Below are 19,622 nucleotides of genomic sequence, written 5' to 3' on the forward strand. Positions count from 1 at the left end.
GAGCAGGCAATTAAGCAGTTTGGCAATATTCAGTGTACTTGGAATTAAAGGAACCCTTTGTCCTTTAGGCAGTTCTGGAGTTTCAACATGATTCCATAATTGAACATAAAACTGATTCCTCATGCCTTTTCTCAAAACAGTGGGTTCTTAGGGATTCTGAGAAGCTTTTCGTTGGAAATAGTCTACAAATACAGATGTGTTCTCACAGAATAATTAATAATATTTATACCTATTTGCAGTATGTGATTTCACAGCAGTTTGAATACTGTGTGACCTTTGTTCCATAAAGTTGGCTTTCAAAAAACAGCTTTTTAAAAGAATAAGGCAGTGGTTTTAAGGTTTTCTTCCTGTGTTCTCCACACAGTTTTGTTTGGGCTGTAACTTCTTAAGTTGGCACTGAGACTGCAAGCTGCCTTCAGTATACATTTATTTAAATTTTGGGAACTCCATCCTTCCTAAAACCTACTTTTTTGCTTTTGAAGAGACTGGATCTCGGAAAGTGTCACAGTAATAATATGTAGCTTTTTCAAAATTTATTTTTGGACTCTCTGGGGCTTCAGCATGTCCTGAAAATGAGAAAATTTGGGATAATGCTTTTCAGACTATATTAACCTTTACAAAATGAGTTTGACTGCATTGCTTTTTTTATTCCTATAAATGACTGATAGGTATATTGTCCCTTAAGAATAGCTGCCCTCTTGATAGATATTCTTTCTGATGAAATAGATTAAACATAGTTGGACAAACTTTGCAACCTGATTACATTTCTAATTGGTTTTTTAGTGAATTACCCAACTGATAAAGCCACAGTCATTCAAAATTTATTAAAGCCAGCAACAGTATCTTCATTTTTTGAAATTAACTATAGCTTTCAGGAATGGGTACATGAGCAATGTGCCAGCATTTTTGTGAAATCAGAAGCAAAAAAAACCCCTTTTCTCTGTCCCAACCTTGTTCTGAACAGAGTGGAAAGTAACTTGTGTTGGGTGTTGATGAAAATGCAGAATTGGAACAGCAAGAGGCTGTGTTTGGGTCTTTAATTCAAGTTCCTTTACTGAATGTTCTCTACCATACAACTGGCAAAAGAGACTATTTAAAAGAAATTGTAAATGATACAAAAAGAGTATCTTGTATTTGGTATTTGGACACCTGCAACCGTGACACTCCAGATGAAGAGGGGCACATTTGGCTGCAGTACAGTCCAGTCCTGTCAGACCTTGGCTTCCTGTGATATTGATAAAGGAGATAAAGAAGAGTTAAATGCAGCACCAAGGTGCTCTCTGGGTTTCAGCCTTAATTGTCACTATCATTTTGTAGAATGGTTTGTTGAAAGAACATTTTCAGTGTAACCATGACAAGTGACTTAAACCATGGCACCTTAGATTCTGTTGTAGAATACAGGACTAATTCCTGTCATCAGAGTTGGTCTAAACTGCAGATTTATAAGTCATTGTAAAGAGTAAGTTAGTACAATTTATAATTGTTTCTAAACTATTGTAGCTCATACTTCTGATAGGGTATGTAATATTTCTGTACTTGCAGGCCAGTAGAAAAGATTCTGTAGACTCTGTAGTTTGTATATAAAGATCAGGGTTTTTTTCCCCTTTTAAGCCTCCCTCAGTTAAAGTTCTACTTCAGTAACTCCTGAAACATTTACCTCTGACTGCTGCCAAGTTTCTAACGTTGGAGATGTTGTGCAGTTCTGACATTGTTTGCATAAGATGGGCAGCACTTGGTGCAGTGGAAAAACGAGCATCAGTGGAAGGAAAGCAGTGATGGGAGACAGAGAGGAACTTCAAAGAAACCAAACCTTTTGTTCTGGCATCTTCTCACCACGGAAAAATTCAGGCATTGTAATAAAGAGCTTGATGTATAGGTCCTTAGTTGAAAGTATTATTTTTTTTTTTTGCCTTTCATCACTGAAGCTGTTAGTTCTTGCTGAAAATACCACCCAGAGCACTTTAGTCAGAGTGAATTTCCTGGTTTACTCACGTCAGTTTTGCACACCCTTCCTGCAGCTCCTGGGAGAGCCCAAGGGTCTCCTCATGTGTCAGTCGAGCACCTTAATCTTTTGAGGAACTTTTGATCTTGACCATTCAGATCTTCGACCACCAAACTGTCTCTCAGCTGTTGAAAGGTGTGATATGATCAGGAATGATGCCTGTTGGTATCCTAAACCCTAGGGCTGGTCAGGAGTGTAGGGATAGGCTGTAGAGCTCATCTGCAGTAGAAGGCAAATGCTCTACTAAACTTATCATTTTTGCACAGATAAAGAATCTGAGTCTGTAGCAGGGCAACAGAATTTTAAGCCATAATGGAATTATAGCACAATGGAAGAAAATTAGTTAGTGAGTCCTTTGTTTTCCTCCTTTTGCTTTTTTTTTCTCTTTTATTTTCTTTCTTTGTTAACATTAACCAATACATTTTATCTGAAAAGTTTTAAACACATTGTGTGTGTAGACTTTTAAATTTTTTTTTTCTTTGATATCACCATGCAGTTGTAACTCTCCTTTTTGAGTCATCAGTCACACTTTTCTTACTCAGGAATCATGAATTCAAATCAGATCTCTTCTCTAGTAGTGACTGTGATGTGTACAGTGAGGTGCAGTCACTAGATGGCAACATTTCCCGAGGAAAAATCCAAATTATTGGCATTGGCTGCAGCAGGAGGTGAAAAAAAATTGCTGCAGGGTTGGCCTTGTGTTTGTCTCATTTAGAGCAGTGAAAGGCAGAAGGTTTTATTACTCTCTGTTGTCAGAATTGGTTGAGGATTAGAAGTGAATTTTGAGTCTTCTTCCGGTTGATTTTGATGACTTTTGTTCTGCTGTGCCCTAATTTTGCTGTTTCCTCTCTGAGCCTCTTGAGCAGAGATTGCTGATTATGCCATGAATAGAGCAGGTATCATTCCAGCCCCAGTGAAGGGTCACCAGCAGCTTTTTGTGTGGTTCCAGTAAAACTGAGTGAATAAAGCCCCCAAAGTGCCAGCTCACCAAGCCCTTACAGCACGATGGGCAGCTGGGAAATCTGTGACATGTAGAATATCTGCCACTGTTCCAGGAATGCAAACATGTTTCTGTGTGTGGATTGAAATGGATCCCGAGTGGTGGCACCCTGGAAAAGTACTTTGTAACTATGGATGTTGGAATATTCCAAAGGAAACTGTGCAGGAGGAGAGTGAAAGCTTCATCTCTCACTGGCTTCAGGCTGCAGGGATTGTTGAGAAGATAAAGAATTGAATAGCAATTAGCAGGGTGGCTGGGTCATACAAGTGGAATAGATGGGGGTTTTTGTAACGTGGCTGTCTGACACAACTGGAGGTCAGGGCTGCCCTCAATCTGTCCGGGAGGAGCAGCTGCTGACGGGGGATGATGCAGTTGCAGCAGCATTGCAGTCTCATGCCAAAGTGCTTGTTGCCATGGGAACCAGGAGAAAAGAGTGAAGAAAAACAGTGCCAGGTCCAAATGATTGAAAGCCCTATTCATTTAGCTGCAGATAAGCAGAAAATGCTCTTGCAGTGGTGGAGGCAGCCCGGGCTCGTGTGGGGTGTGTGGGTTTGCAGCGTTCAGTGGGGAGGAGAGGCTGCTGCAGTGGAAATTCTGTGTGCTTTGCAAACATCTGACCTTTCCTCTCTTCCCTTTTCCTCCCTCCCGCCTCCCCCCATGTTTAATTAGGTCCATGATATAGATTGGCGCTAATTAAAGTGTCAAAAGGGCATGAATAGTTGCTTATTTTATCTCCTTGAATTAAAAACCATTAAAAATCAATTTGAGGGCATGTTGAAGGAGGCTTGTTATTAGAGTAAATTAACATAATGGAATTTAAGGCTTTGTCTTCTAAGGGTTGGTTAATGTTTAAAAAGAAAGCCAAATTCTACACCTAAAATAACCAACCCCCCCAGCTGTTATGCTGTGAATTTAAAGAAATCTGTACATATTTAGTTAGATGGCATAGGATAACTACTTAATCACCTTTGGTGGTGCTGTTACAACTCAGTTGTCTTTTGGAAGAATGATTTTCTCTTTTACAGGCTTAGAAGTGATTCCTGATTTCAGATGTCACTTAAAAAGTTCCCAGCTTGCCAAATGAAGGGAGAGATCTGGGGCCACCTTCTCAGAACCAAAGCTGTATTAGATTTCTTAGTCTGGTATTAGATTCCCTAAATTACACCACTTAAGGTAGTGTTTAGTTTATCAACTTTATAGCCTAACTCTTCTGGGACTGTTTTTGAAATAATTGATAAGCCAAGAGCTTCCTTCAATTAGCAGTTATGAAGTAAATCTTATCCAGTACATAAAGTTGCTGTGATTTTGCAAAGAGTGTCACGAATAGAATTATCTGGTGAGAGGATGGAGAGCAAGAAAGGATCAGTATATCTTTATATAACATCTTCAACAGCTTTTAATGGTTAATTGATGGTAAAACATGAGGCTTGTGCTGTGGCAGTATTTGACAGCTCTGTGTTTTGGCAGTGCTCTTTGTGTTTACTGAACAGAGGGACAGAGCTGCTCTGAGACAGATCCTGCATCCCGTGGCTGGGGCACGATGAGCCAGCTCAGAGTCATGCTGAGCACATCTGAGCTGTGAAATGGAATAATAAGTTGAATTCAGTATTTGCAATTGTGTTATGAGCACAAGAGAGATGCTTCAAAATAAATACACAGAAAAGGAACAGATGTCTTAATCCTTTCAAAAAGTTTCTTCCTGGATAATGTAATAATTTATAATATTTCTTGTTGGCATCCTGTACATTCCTCTTCTGGAAATAAGAATCAGAAGGCAAATGTATTAATTTTAGTTGATGCTGTTCCTTGAGTATTTATTGCTGATGGGAACCCACTGGGTCAGCCTATTCCTGCTCTGGGATTGAAGGTGAGCACTAATTTGCTTGTGTGACTTGAATGCTGAGTGGTACAGAGACTCTGAAGGCAAAGAAAAATGGTTTCTGTTATAATAAGCTAATAAATGTTGTTAATGGACTGAGTTTTGTTTTGCTCTTCATGTTGTTTTTTTTTTTTTCTTTGCCTTTCAAATGGAATTTTAGACACTAAGAAAATAGTGGCTCCCAAGAAAGGATATGGAAGTTGACTGTGCAGAGGACTTAGCAGTGCATGAGTTTAGCAAAACCCCAAATCTGCTTTAAAAAAAGGAACAAACAGTCAACGGACATGATGGGAATTTGCAGCAAATGAATAATTCTCACTATCTCTAACTTGTATGATGGAGTTTTGATGTTGGGAAAGTAAGATAGAGACAAACATTCAAACAGGTTGGAACTGATGTACTTCAATTCAAAATCTTTCCAATTTATGATTTGACAAAATAGTATTTATTTCTTGTGTTGTGAAGTTCAGTTCCCTGAACTTTCCAGCTGCTACAGTGTCTGTATCCTGAAGTTTATTTAGTGCATTATCCTGGGTGCCAAGAGGAGAAATAGTTTGTCCCACACTCTTGCAGAGTCATGATTCAAGAGCTTCTTGACCTGCTGAGGCAGCAGTCTCCTTAACCTTGCTAAACGCTGGAGAAAGAAGTATGAAATCCTGTCTGTGTAATTTTGCAGAGAAATGCGAAGGTCAAACCCCACACAGATTGTAGGCCAGTTGGGAAATAAAAAAACCCTGTTTCTCACAGCTCAGTCTTAGGAGCTGCAGCTCAGTTGCTTCGGGAGGGACGTGGCTGCTTTGATTTCCCCTGCAGTCCCGTGGAACTGTTTGATGCTGGGGCTTGAGATCTGAATGTGTTCAGTGCCAGGAGCAGGGGGTTGCTCTCAGTGGGCTGTAGCTCTGGTCACCTTCTTGTCATGTCCAACTGCAAACTCTGGTCACCAGCAGAAACTTGAAATTTGTGCTTTCAAGCCGAAGGGGGTTTGTGATGGATGCCTGATTAACCTTGAAAAAAACATGTGTGTTGGCATATGGGAGGGGCTTTTCATTTACCTTTGAGTTGCTTTGTGTAGATGGAGGAGTAAAAAATTCTTCCCCAGCTAATATGTACCTGTGGCAGGATGGCATCTTCATTAGAATTTAACAGGAGAAGTATACCAAGAAAATATCTAAGAGAAAAGGGTTAAAAAGAAACTGAAAAAAACCCTATAGGGAACACTAACCTGGAGCTGGTGTAAATAATGATCAGGTGCTAGTAACAACATAATTGAGAATACTGTCTTGTTTTCCCAACCTAATGAAATATTTCAATAAAAGGTACCTCTGATGGAATTTTTTTCCATATGATATGTAGGTAAATGTCAGACTGAGATATCTGTAGCTAAATCTAGTGAGACTAAGTAAAAGAAATAGGCTCCAGTCCTGAAGAACTGTGCCTGGCAAGGCTGTTCCCTGCTGCTTTTCTCTTGTTCCCAGCTGGAGGCTGTGTCTGCCCTTGGGCAGCACCCAGGGGCAGCATCTCTGTGGTGGCAAGAACTAGTTGTTTTAAGTAACACTTTGTTTGAGTGATGGGCCCAAAATATTTGTGAGATACAGGCTCTTTTTATTTTATTTGATGGCTGTGTCAGTGTTATTTCTGTGTTGTACCTCCAAAGAGCCATAAATCATTGTTGCAAATGTGGTTCGTAGTAGATGAAGTGGTTTGTGTTTTATGTTCCACTGAAAACTGGCAGCAGGGTCAGACAATTTTACCAGAAGAAGTAAATTATATGCTTTCATAGCTCAGAGACAGAGAGATCACACCACATACATTTTTGTGGTTAATGTCCACTTTGGGGATAAAATTAATTTTTCATGCGTGTTTTGAGGAGGCAGAGTTGAAACTCTCAGCATTTTAATGTCATTGGGGGATTGTCTCAGCCTCTAGCTATGTTAAATGGGACTAATAATTTCAGCTAATCAGTGTCTAACAACTTCTGAAAAATGGAAACTAGTTTAGGAGTGATGTAAAGAGAAGTTTTCCACATTAGTGGAGTGTTGGGCAAATGCTAATGATCTTTGTACAGTTTCCACTTGTGTTTGGAGAGGGGGTCTCTTAAGGTCACCACAAAAAGTTAATAGTAATGAGTCCCACACTAAACCAAATTAGGAAAGCCTGTATACATTTCTAAATTTCAAAGCAGGGATGCAGATGTCATGTGAAACATGAGTCACTCAGTTAGTTTCAAATTTTTTTATATTAAATTTTTGTTCAAGAAGTGTTACAGAATACAACCTTGCAGCTGAAAGCAAGTCCAGAAATAGGGAAGCTTTGGAACTTCTGGCTGATATTGAGTGAGGCTTTTAAGTGTAGTTTTTATCCACTTGGGACCACATTGGCATCAAGAAGCCTTCAGATCTCCACATGGCATCATCATGGGTGAAACTTTTAAAAGAGAGCAGTTTTTACTTTCATCAGTAGATTTTTTTTATTATTTTTTTTTTTTTTGTTCACACTTATTTCATCTCATGCTGCTGGGCCAAGTCATACCTCAGACCATGTGAATCCATTCTTTTAATTTTTCCTCTAAAGGATCCTTTCATCTTTGTTACTCTTGGGACTGAGCTGTGATTAAAAATCTTCTTCAAAAAGAAATATTTGATAGAGGACCAAGAGTTTCAAAAAGAAAAGGTAGAAGAGACCATGAGTGTTCTGTAGTTTGGCTGCTCCTCCTTTAGGAACCCTGGGTTACCTAATCCAGCTCAGACTTTGGGAAGGGCCCTTCTAGTTACACTAGAAAAACAAACCCAGTAAAACTTGCCATGGTTTACTCCATAACAGTTCTAGAGTTACTTTATTGTTGTGAGCTGCTCGTTCACAACTTCTGTGTGTTTTGGACACTGTCCTAAGATTATTCTTCCCTGTGAGCTTCACTTGATGCTCTTTAGGCACCAAGGGAGTATATTGTTGACCTTAAAACCCATTGCTGTTCTTTACCTCCGTGTAATCATTGTACAGATAGTTAATTCTTTGTTCACATCATAAGAGAAGACATAGTTTTAATCAAACCACCAGACCATTTGGCATATCCAGGAACCTTGCTGGGCATCACGTTCTGGTGTTAACCTTTGAGCTCCAAGACACTTCCATATGATGAAAATTTATCTTTAACATCCTCAGTGCCCATTACTACTCTAAATGAGGTTTAGGGGGTGGTAGGGTTTTGTGGTTGGGGATGTGTTCTGTTTTTTGATGGAGTAATTCAAAGTGGAGATGATAAATGGCTCAGAAAGGATTTTTTTTGTATGATCCATCAACCTGAGTAATGTGCAGATACCTGGATGCCCACACATAATCCAAGGTGTCTTTTAATGCTATTACTTCTGGCTTTTGAATATTTGGAATGTCATTCAGCACCAAAATCAGTAGTGGTCTCTGTTTCTGTATGTAAAATAAAGCAGTTGTGTTGTTACACACCCTTAGTTATAATCCTCCAATGTTGGACTGTCCGGAGGATTTTGACTATCATTTCATCCCTAATGAATCTATTTTATGTTGCACATGTTTTTCTGAGTTACTTTATAGTAAAAGTAACATTATATTTCTCACTTCTGTAGTTTAGGTGGATATCCAGGGAAGGCAGAAGAAATTGTGTTAAATTTTTGGCAGCACCTCCATAGGCCTTGCAGTAGCCAGTGCCGTGATATAAATATGCTCCAAGTCATGTAAATGATGAATTGAACCTGTTTTGTGGATGAAATCACATAAAAATCACCAGCTTTCTTTTATTTGGAACATAGTGATAAATTAATACTTCTCTTATTTTTGGTACAGGGTTCCAGATTTTGTGAGGGAGAAGCGTTTTGGGAACTGGCTTAAAGACGCACGAGACTGGGCCATATCCAGGAACCGGTACTGGGGCACCCCCATCCCTCTGTGGGTCAGTGATGACTTGGAAGAGGTGAGCAAGGAAATGAAAGGTTCCAACTTACAGAAAAACCTGTCTGTGCATGTTGTTTGCTCTTCTTGATGGACACTCTTTGTCTGCTGCAGTCTGAAGTTCTGTTAATATGTCTTAACAGTGTATCTGCCTAATCTGTCTATGTATATTTATATGTGTATAGTAGGTGATAGATACATGCATATTTATGGGTGCATTTGTGTGCCTGTACAGGTTTTCTTTTGCTCGTGCTTGAAAACTGCAAGCAATTTTTCTTGGGTTTTATATTAAAATTAATCTTGTCTTTCCTGGAAGAATTTGCAGTGATGGCAAATGTAATGGAAATAACAAATGCAGTGAGAAAATGGCAAGGAAGGGTTGGTGTTTTTTTTTTTTCTTTTTTTTTTTATTTTTATTTTTCACTCAGTCCTTTCAGTCTGCTCTTGAAATTCTGGTGCTCGGTTACTTCGAGCCAAACGAGTCGCTCAAGGCGTAAAAAGCAAGTCCACCACAGCAGAACAGTGAAGATGTGTATGTTTGTAGTGCTGCAAATGTGAATGTAGCAGACTGTAAAAATGTGAATCGAGTGGAATGATGAATATGGATAATGGGAATGCTGGAAATGAGTTTTTCCAAGGTGTGAGGTACCCTGCAGTTGGGAGCGTAACACAAACTGCTTTGCACAGTTGTGAGGCTGCTGCTCTCTAAGTGTCAAAACACCAAGCTTTAAAACTCTTTCTGAAGATAAAATGGGTGAAGTTTGGGGGGGGGGGTGGTTGTGTGGTGTTTTCTCTTTCTTTTTTTTATCTTTCTTGCTGTACTGAGTTGGTTCCTTTAGAACATGTGTGATAGTCCTTTCCTCATGCTGGAAGTAGGAAATGGTGACCAGTGTCAGGATGTCCACAGGAGGTGAATACTGATGGCAGCATCCCAAGCCTTTATTTTTATCTCTCTTGGTTTAAAAAAGTTTTACTCTTCATTTTAGACCTGGAAGACCTCCAGTAGGAAAACATATGCTAGAGGAGTATTTTATGGTGTTAAACTTGCTATTGCTTAGATGTGCACCATAAAGTATTTTTTATTTCCTTTTCACTGGCAATCTTGCTGGTAGGCAGGGAGATATTGGGGGAAGGAGGGAGATCCTCCTTGCAATTACAATTTAAGTATCCAAGAAAGCCTTGGCAGTTGGATTCTATTTATTTATGCTGTGTGTTTGTAAATTACTGACAAACCAAGTGCCTCTGTCTCTTCTGTAACACTTAAAGCTGAGTTTCAAGACTGGCAATTTATACATAACTTTTTCACATTTCTCCAACATTTTTAAATCCCTTGATATAACTTTTCTTTAGGTAATAAAAAGGCTTTCAGTTTTGTGCCAGAGTATGTCAAGACTTCATCCTACATCTGAAAAAGATTGTGTAAATGTTTCATTATTTCCACTCCTTGCCTCTAATAATATTTCATTTTCTTTCCAGTCTCCCCATGTCTGTATTCCTGTGTGTACAGGTTTTTTTTTTTGTTTTCTAGGTTTGATTTGTTTGGTTTTAATAATAATATGATGTCTAACTTGGGAGATTGACCTTTCCTTTGAAATTAGCTGCAAATATTGCTCAGGGCTTGGTGTTCGGAATAAAGATGGAAATACCAACAGGTCTGTTATTTTTATCCATCGATGTTTCACATTTCTGTTTGCTCTAGAGTCTGAATGTCGTGCTTTAAAAGCTGAGTATGGCTTCTGGACCCAGCTAAATTTCATGTTAGGGGTTTTTCTTTAATAATCACTTTCTTTTTATGCATGTGGGATGTGGCTTGAAAAACAAATACCCTTGTGACTGATGTGGAACTTAAAGCATAGGTGACATCTGCTTTCATATAGAAATAATTTTCACTCCAGATTCCCTGACTTCAGTTTTACTGCAGCCTGGTGCTGTGTGAGGTTGCAGAACATCACCTTCATGTCTTGCTCTCAAAAGAACACTTTGTTGCACACAATTATGCTGTGCATATTAAATCCTGGAAAAGTAAAAACAATTCTGTATTTAATATACAATAAGGTGAATTAATTGGTATTAAAGTGAATTTTATTACAAATCAATAACTGGTTTCCCACAGTTTTATTTCAGCTTTTATTTTAGTTTTCTTTTAGCATAATTATCAGGTAGAGACGCATAATGGAAGTTAAATTTTGAAGCTTGTGTTTATTACCACAATTTTGCAAGTAGTTTATCATTTTAAGCTGTCTAATCTTAATGATTTCCTCAGTGGAGGAACACATTGGGTTAGATAATAAAATCTTTTAATACAACACTCAAGCTGGTAAAGCAGACATGGGCTAATTTTATAGGAGTTGCATACAAATTATAGTATTTAATATTTAGTGACTTTAGGGAAGTTCTCTGATTGTTTCATTGCTTGTACCTCATGTTAACCCTCCAGTAGTTTGGGTGCACTTGGTCTTGCATAAAAGAACAAGGGGACTCTGACTCTGCTCTCCTGAAGGGCAAAGGAATTTCTTCAGGTCTGATTCTGGGCTTCTTTGGGGCTTCATTAAGGCCACTCCTGGCTGACTGTAGCACTCATTTGTTCTACTATTTAATACTCAAGAAATGTTTTCTAAAGATTCCAGGATGTCTGGCTGGCACACTGATAGAGCTGTGAACTTTTCTGTCTGTGAGCACTCCTCCCTCTGTGATGATGGCACTGAGCAGAGCTGAAATGGCAAACCAAAAAAGCAAATGTTTTCATTTACTGGGTGCTGCAGAGCTGTGCCACGGGAACATCGAGATCACGAATGCTGCTCCGTGGCTTTATTCTTCCTATTTACATGGGTAATCCCAGATAAAATGCTCATGTTCATTTTGTTAAAGGGTTTAACCTTGACCTCTGGTTTCACATGAGGTCTCAGAGATGCTGGAATGGGGTTGAGCAGCCCCCAGTCCCAGCCTGTTTAGTTCAGTCTTTGCTGCCTGCTATGAAGGGTTGATGTAGCTGGCTTTGTAGTTGATGTGGCTGCAAAATAAAATAGAGGAGGAGAACATGATTGGGAGGGAGAGGGGCCAGGCTACTAAAGCAGGCATTGCTCTTGAAGGAATGTACCCAAAGCAGCAGTTTAATTTGAGAGCATAAAGCCAGTTTGTTGTTGCAGAAGCGAGTGGGTGCGGCCTAATGAGGGATCGAATTTGATTAACATCTACTTGTATTCTTCTCTTGCTTTCAAGGATCTAATGAGCTCCCCTTGGGACAGAGTAGCTCCATCCTACTACCCTGGACAGAGGCATCTATTCAGTGTGGGGATGATATCTGCATTCCTCTGGTGGTTGTTGAATTTTTCATGTGAAATTGGGGTTATTTCTTCCTTGAGTAATTTCTGGGGGCAGTTTTCTGCATCCAGCATTCAGAGTTTTACTTAAATATTGAAATTCTTGGCCTAAAAGCAACAAATAATGGGCAGCTTTTCACCCAGAGCATATGTGAAAGTATGTTCAAATACAAAGGTTAGGGAAGATGAATAAATCTCTGTGTCCAACGGTATTTTTTACCCATGCTGTTAATAAAACCTTTTGTTCTGCCAGCAGTGCTGAACTAAGCACCTGCTGCTGCTCACTTGAGCCTGTGTGATGCTTATGGGGCCACAGAGAGAAGGAAGAGCAGATCTGAGTTAAAAATAGTTTGTTGATAAAGATATATTTTTACCTGGGACCAATCCCCTGGTGTGGTTTGCTGTGCACTCTGCTGTACTTGGCCATCAGAACCATTGTCGTGCCTCACTTCCTACAGAAAAAAAAGACAGATAAGTAATGAAGAAATTACATTTCAAAAATACTTTAACAATAGAAGATGGTGATTTGTAATGCAGATGAGCAGTTGAATCAGACTAGGAAAATCATGTCTTAAAAACCAAATCAAACCGAGTTTCTGTCATCTCTGTAATTCATGACAGTTATTTGGAATTAAATACACCAAATCCTTTTTGTTACTTACAATTTCTGTGTATACATCTGCATATATTTAAGACTACTCAGACTCTACTCTGATTTATTGTATCCTCAGAGTAACTTAGAAAATGATGTGAAAAATGTGTGGTCTCCTTGCAGCTTCATTATGGTGATAAATTTAACTCCTTCCCTGTCAGATCTGTCAAACTCTGGTTTTTTCCATGGCAATTCCAAATGGGACTGCTAGCATATGAGACAGGATCTCCAAACTCCAGACCTGAACTGCAGTTTGAGGCTCATGAATCCTGCCAGATGAGAGAGGCCCACAGGGCTCTGGGAGGGTTCAGCTTGATTAAACCTAAAGCAAATAAAGGTTTGCTTTTCTCCTTCTCTCTTTCATACAGTTTCTCAGAATCATTTGTTCATCAGTGTTTCCTGACATCAGTGCAAGTCTGTTGTGGAAATCTGCTTTTGTCTTAAATAGTGTGTTCATGCCACAAAACTGAGAAAAATCTTTCTTAGCAATCCCTTTCTGAGCTGTGAAACTTTGTTCACTTTGAATAAGATGCCTTTAATAGGTGCAGTTCAAGGTATCTGGAATGGAAAACTTACATGGATTGTGATCAATGTAGCTGCTTTCCTTAGCTCAGGAGAGGAACCTGAGATCTGAAACTCTGATTTGTATAAAAGTCGGGATCATTGAATTTTCAGGGGTTGTTGTGTTGTGGGTTGTTTGGGGAAAAAACCCAAACAATGTCCTACCTTTTTTTGGTAGCTGACAACATGCTGCTGCTTCCAAGTCTCCAGTTATTGTAACATGAATTGTATTAAATCAGGGCAGTGGTCTCTAACTTCATTTGCTACTGTGTTAGGTTGAAGAAGGGGACCTTGTACAAAATTTTGTTGTTTTTTCAGCTCCATTGTCTGCTTTGGCAGACACTGACCTACAAGTCTTCTGTCTGATGTTAAAAAAACCCCCAACTTGCTACTTTGTACAAATAACTGTCTAAATTTCTTGAAAATAACTGGCTAAATCTTTCGAGTGTCTCTTGCAGGTAGTTTGTGTTGGTTCAGTGGCAGAATTGGAAGAGCTGTGTGGAGTGAAAGTCACGGATCTCCATCGAGAAAGGTTGGTCACAGAGACTGTTAACTGGTTACTAGAAATAGTAACTAGAAACAGACATAAAAAAACCTTGGTGTTCTTTGCCCAAACCCTGGGAAACAAGTTTAGGGAAAACAGATAAGCAGGAAGAGGATTTGTGATAAGCACATATCAATTTTGCTTTCTTCTGTCTTGAATGTTGTTACTACAAAAACTTATCCGTGAAATAGCTTTAAATGACAAAGATTGTCAAAGGAAATGCTGACCTCTTTGAAAAATCATTGAAATGATGCCTAAAAAACTGTCATTCTAACGTGAAAGCACAATGTGAACTTGTCCTAATGCCTGATTTTGTTGGGAACTTGTCCATCTTTCTCTCCCCGTAGCATTGACCACCTGACCATCCCTTCCCGCTGCGGGAAGGGCTCCCTGCGCCGGGTGCCGGAGGTGTTTGACTGCTGGTTTGAGAGTGGCAGCATGCCCTATGCTCAGGTCCACTACCCCTTTGAGAACAGGAGAGAGCTGGAGGATGCTTTCCCTGCTGACTTCATTGCTGAAGGCATCGACCAGACCCGAGGATGGTAATTCCCTTTAAGCCACTTTATTGTGGGATGTCATTGCCCTGTAACACAACTGCACTGAAAGAGGCTGTATCGTGATGGTCCCACTTATAACCTAAGAATCTTAAGAATTTTGTAGTTTGCCCTTACTATGCCCAAATTTTGTAACTTTGAAACCCTTGCCTAAACACTGCTAAAGAATAGAGTAAAAATTAGGAAGGCCAGCAACCCATGCAGCTGTAGTTTAAATTAGTTTCTGAGACCATTACACTCTAAAGAGGTAAATCAATATAAAATTGAAAGTAGTCTAAGTCTAATCTCTAACCAAAGATGGATGGTGAATTCTGTAACAATCAGATATGAAAATACCCTCTAGGAAGCCAAATCAATCAAAGATTGTTTAAGCAGAAGTTTAAGTTGTCTGTAACTGAAGATCAATGTTGATGTAACAATAAAATATGAAGCTAGTTCAAAGATTGTTTAAGTAAAAGAAGTCTATGTTACCTTTAACTAAAGATTCATGTTAATGTCTTGATGAAATGATTAAAATGAAATGTGAAGGAGGGACTTGAGATGTTAGTGTATAAAAGCTCAGGAAATCCTTGTTTCAGTGAAGTGTTTATGGAGGAATCATCCCCAACGCTGCCCCAGCATCAGATTAAAGGAATTCTGGCTTAACAGTATCATGCTGTTGAGTTTGATTTCTTTGAATCAACATCTGGATGATTCTTTAGTGTTGGATGGATTCCTTTTTTTTTTCAGTAAAATGTGACATAGTCCTAAACTCAGTGACAAAAAAGTTGCAGAAATAGAATCTTGGCAAGGAATTTTGCCAGCTTTTATGGAAAACATCTTTAGGTAATAGGGCACATCTTTGGCCTGGTAAGGAAAAATATCATCAGCTGAATTATCACAGAACTCCACTTATCTATTAAAAACAGAACTGCAGTTGAAATAGAAGTTGATGTTTTGAGGATTTTAAGCCAATTTGTAGGGAAGTAATTTTTGCCTAGGAATTTTTGCCCCTAGATTAAATTTGAATTTTGAGTTCATGTGAATGTAGAAAGAAACGAAATTAGATCAAACCTTATGTTGTTAAGGTCTTACAGTTTATAAAAAAAAAATAAAAAAATTCTAGCTGTAAACTTCATCTGCTTATTTGATTCCCCTCTGGATAAATACTTTTAAGTAATTAAAAATTTTTCTCTAATCTCAGATTTTCTATAGGCAATGTTCTCATACTTGCTTGTATGGATACATACAGTTCATTTTGGCATTTTAAAGTGTTTATTCTATGTTTGAAGTTTGAGGTTGACTCTGAAAACTGGCAGATTAAGATGAATTTTTGTGTTTTCTGGATCAGTACCTTTGACTATGTCCAAGTAGAACTTTTCCATCCAGTAACTTGAGGTACTAGAGTTAAATAAATTCCAGTGGAAAAGAGTTGACATCTCTTTTTGTCCATTCCTCTACTCCCCCAACAAACAAACCAACCAACCAAAGCAATACATCAACACATAATATATAAATACAACTAAATTTCGTGATTTTAGTGAAAGGTATCTTTGCTTTTCAACCCCTTACTTGTGATGCAAAAAAAATATGTAAGTCCTTAGTATACAACCAAGTACTGCTGGATTGCAAAAGGACAATTAAAAGCTTAGTTTTTCCTCTTTATTCTTTCTGTCTGAGAAATAATTAGAAAAGAAAAGAGACAAAAGAGCATGATAAGACATAAAATGTGTGCAAAAGGCATGGACAGAATTTCTCCCTGCTACATTTGATAAGATCAAAGGGCATTTGTTGTAATTTAGATAACAAGAAATGAAATCAAAATTTAAAAAAATCGACCACATATGATTGTTCTTACATTGTGCAATGGAACTACTGGATTGTAAAAGTTCAGCAGAATTAAAAATGGTTTGGGATTTTTATGTGTACAAGGTGTATTCCTGGTAGTTACAATTCCAGTGAAAATACTGGAGGGATGATAAACGTTTCGTTTCGGGGTTCAGCTGTTTGAGGTGGGGATGTCACAGTGGGTTGGTGTGTGTCACAGTTACTGCAGTGTTTTAGTGTTCTCCTTTGAAGGATGTGTGAGACGGGACAGATGAAAGGATCAGGCTGATCTCATGCATCCAGTGAAGCTCTGGTGCCATTAAAGAGAATCCATTTCTAATTTTGACACCAGTTGGCCTGTTTCTGGTGTGATATTAATCTAACCTTGAGCGCAGTAGCAGCATCTGAATACACTGATTACCGTGTTTTCAGTCTGCAAAATTCTGGTTTATGTAGTTAGTGTAAGTAAATGCATAGGCAGCTTCTTTCCCTTTCCATAGTAGGCTGAACTGACTCATCTGGTAACCACGGCGGTCGTGGATCAAGGGTTGGACTTGATGATCTCAGAGGTCCCTTCCAACCCGGCTGATTCTATGGTTCTGTGATTCTGTCTCACTGATTCTATGATTCTGTGATTCTGTCTCACTGATTCAACTGCAGTTTGGCTCTGGAATAACAGAAGTCCTGGCTGATGCTGGTGCCAGAGGTGACTGTGGTTGTGGACACACCTTGGTGTGAGCCCTCAGATTTGTGTGCTGTATAGTCACTGTGCAAGTGGAGACTTGTTTCAGTCTGGGGTAGATTGTTTTTAACATTGGCGTAAGAGTTCCTCTAAGTCTTCACCAGACCCAGCTCTGTTTTGTCTCTTTGTATCAAACCCCCCTGCCTCCATCCCTGATGCTCCTGCCTTTCACAGAATCACAGAATCAACCGGGTTGGAAAAGACCTCTGAGATCATCCAGCCCAACCCTTGATCCAACCCCGCTGTGCTTCCCAGACCATGGCACTGATGCCACATCCAGTCTCACCTTAAACACATCCAGGGATGGAAAGTCCACCACTTCCCTGGGCAGCCCATTCCAAGGTCTGATTGCTCCCTCTGTAAAAAATTTCTCCCTTTGCCACGGTGCTCCTGGCTGTCAATAACCTGGTGCTTTGATAACAGCAAATGTTGGGTGGTTCGCAGTCGAGCGCTTCTGTTTTGTGAAAGAAAGAAGGAATTAAGATGTGAGGTCTAAGTGAACAACAAGCTGGTGAGTTCTGAAGTGTTAAGAGCGTAGTATGTGATTTTTATTTGGCACATTGTGTATAAAGTGTGAAGATTCAGAATGGAGGTTGGTTTTGTGTCAGGTCAGAGGCTGCAGCTGCCGTGAAGTGAGGACTGGGAGGTGGTGAAAGGCTCAAGAGATGGAGGTCTGGTGGCTTCTGTTTGACCCCACAGAGGAGGGAAGAAAGTCAAGGGAGACAAGGGGATAATTAATGTGACCAAGGTGATGAGCCAGGAGAGTGATCTTTTTGATGACTTTTTGCATGGATAGAGAAACAGTTGAATTATATTTGTTAAAGCCACAGGAAAGAGTCTTACAATAGCTGGGTTGCAAGGCTGGCTAGTCCAGGCAGATTGGGAGGAAAGGCTCTGTCTTTGACTATGCAGGGAGATACAACAAGATTTATAGTCACAGTCAGAATGTGGTGACCTGCAGGGCATTCACAGCTGGAGTTTTGGCATGAACCCCACAAGATCATGAATTTACCCACAGTTGTTTGAAAAAGGAGTTTTTCTCCCTTTTAAGGGGAATGGAAGAGGACTGAAGTAGAGCAAAGAAGTGGACTTGTCTGTCAAGGTTGTTTTTACTGACAGCTTGTTGTTTGACTGACAGCTCTTTATCTACAAGGACATCTTTAGGAACAGACAGATTTGGTGAATGGAAGATGAAGCACTAGAGATAAGTTGAGGAAGTTTTCAGGAAACAAGTGTGTCTGTGGACAAAGTATTTAAGAAACAAGATGCAGAGAGACACTCTTCTAAAATATTCAGAGTGAATGAGGTGAATTTTCCAAAAAACACCATCTGAGGAAGACTGAGAAGAGTTCCATCAGAATGTGTGCAAACCAGGGGATCACAGGTTCTCAAAGACAGTCTTGTAGCTGTCATCAGCCAGGGTACCTCTTGCTGAGGCTCGTTGGGTCTGACAATGCAAAGAACATAAAATCTGTGAAATGTTCTCAGATGCCCACGACCCGTCTGTCCAGTTTTCCCAATGCAAACAGTATTGCAATATCTCCTAGCTAGTCCTGCTTTCTTCTTTTTAACTGCAAATGCAGGTACTCTAATATGAGAATTGGTGAGAAATTTTGCAGAAAGTGCTGGGAGTTTTCCATGAGGAACCTTTTTAGTAAGTCCTAAGGAAGTACTACTGTGTAGCCTTATAGATGTTGATCATCTGAGTAAATGCTCAGATATTTGTGTTTAGAGGTTTTCTTAAGAAGGTTAGAAATGAAGACAGGGATTTTGAGTGCATGTGTTTGTGTGCAGATGGAGGAGTGTTGGTTAAAATTCATTAAATTAAAATGCAATTTAATAAAGAGATTTTGTATCCTCAAGTGTGAGCTGAGGTGATTTTGAAAGGTAGAGGCCTGTCTGAGGTAAGATCAGAGTTGTCATGTAAGTCACTTAATAAATGCAGTAATACACACAGCAACCTTTACAGAGGACCTTTAAGTGTCAGAATAAAGCTTTTGCAATTATAGGCAGCTTTTTAATAAAAACAACTTTGGAATATACAAATGGATTTATTTTTTTCCCCCCACTGAAGTGTTTCTCCACTAAATCTTCATGCAGATACATAGTTCTGAGACATAACCTCCTGTGCCTTATTACAGCTTTTTGTAATCACCTTCTCTTTGAAGGTTGCTAAGCAGTTGTCAGTGTGATGCTCATTTTGAACCAAGAAAGCTGTGGCCCACAATCCAGTTATTTTCTTAAAAGTAATTACCAACAGTGCAGTTACAGCAGCTCACAGATCCCTGCTTTGGTGAAGGCTCTGACTCCTGAGTGTGAAATTATCACATTATCTTGCACCTCCACTTAATTTCTCAGTTATATATCAGCCTGTTGAACAGTAGGTGCCTGTGCTTGCTCCAGCACTGATTTCCTAAGTGTCCCAGACAGTTTATAGAGTGATTGTAAGCAAAAAATGTGAAATGGGGAGGAACCTCTACTGCCCTTTGTTGTGGGAACACCTACATTCTCCTGTTTTCTAGTGATGGTTAATTTACCCAGGTAGCCACAACCTTCCAGTCAAAGTGTTGGCTTGATTGGAAGGAGGCTCTTCTCATTTTTAATAGCTTGCTTTTGTACTACCAGGAGTAGTTGTTCCATTATC

The 19,622-nt window shown here is 39.3% G+C and overlaps 1 protein-coding gene across 2 annotated transcripts in view; it reads left to right on the forward strand.

Annotated features, from left to right (window-relative positions):
* IARS1 (isoleucyl-tRNA synthetase 1) overlaps window positions 1-19,622 on the forward strand; it is a 97,852-nt gene that overhangs the window by 41,999 nt on the left and 36,231 nt on the right. For both annotated transcript variants that reach the window (XM_032698972.1, XM_032698970.1), the window contains exons 15-17: window positions 8,695-8,821; window positions 13,791-13,864; window positions 14,224-14,418. In XM_032698972.1, the coding sequence (XP_032554863.1) occupies window positions 8,695-8,821; window positions 13,791-13,864; window positions 14,224-14,418 (396 nt within the window). The remainder of the gene's footprint in view (window positions 1-8,694; window positions 8,822-13,790; window positions 13,865-14,223; window positions 14,419-19,622) is intronic.

This window comes from Chiroxiphia lanceolata, chromosome 11 (genome assembly GCF_009829145.1).
Source record: "Chiroxiphia lanceolata isolate bChiLan1 chromosome 11, bChiLan1.pri, whole genome shotgun sequence".
NCBI lineage: Eukaryota > Metazoa > Chordata > Aves > Passeriformes > Pipridae > Chiroxiphia > Chiroxiphia lanceolata.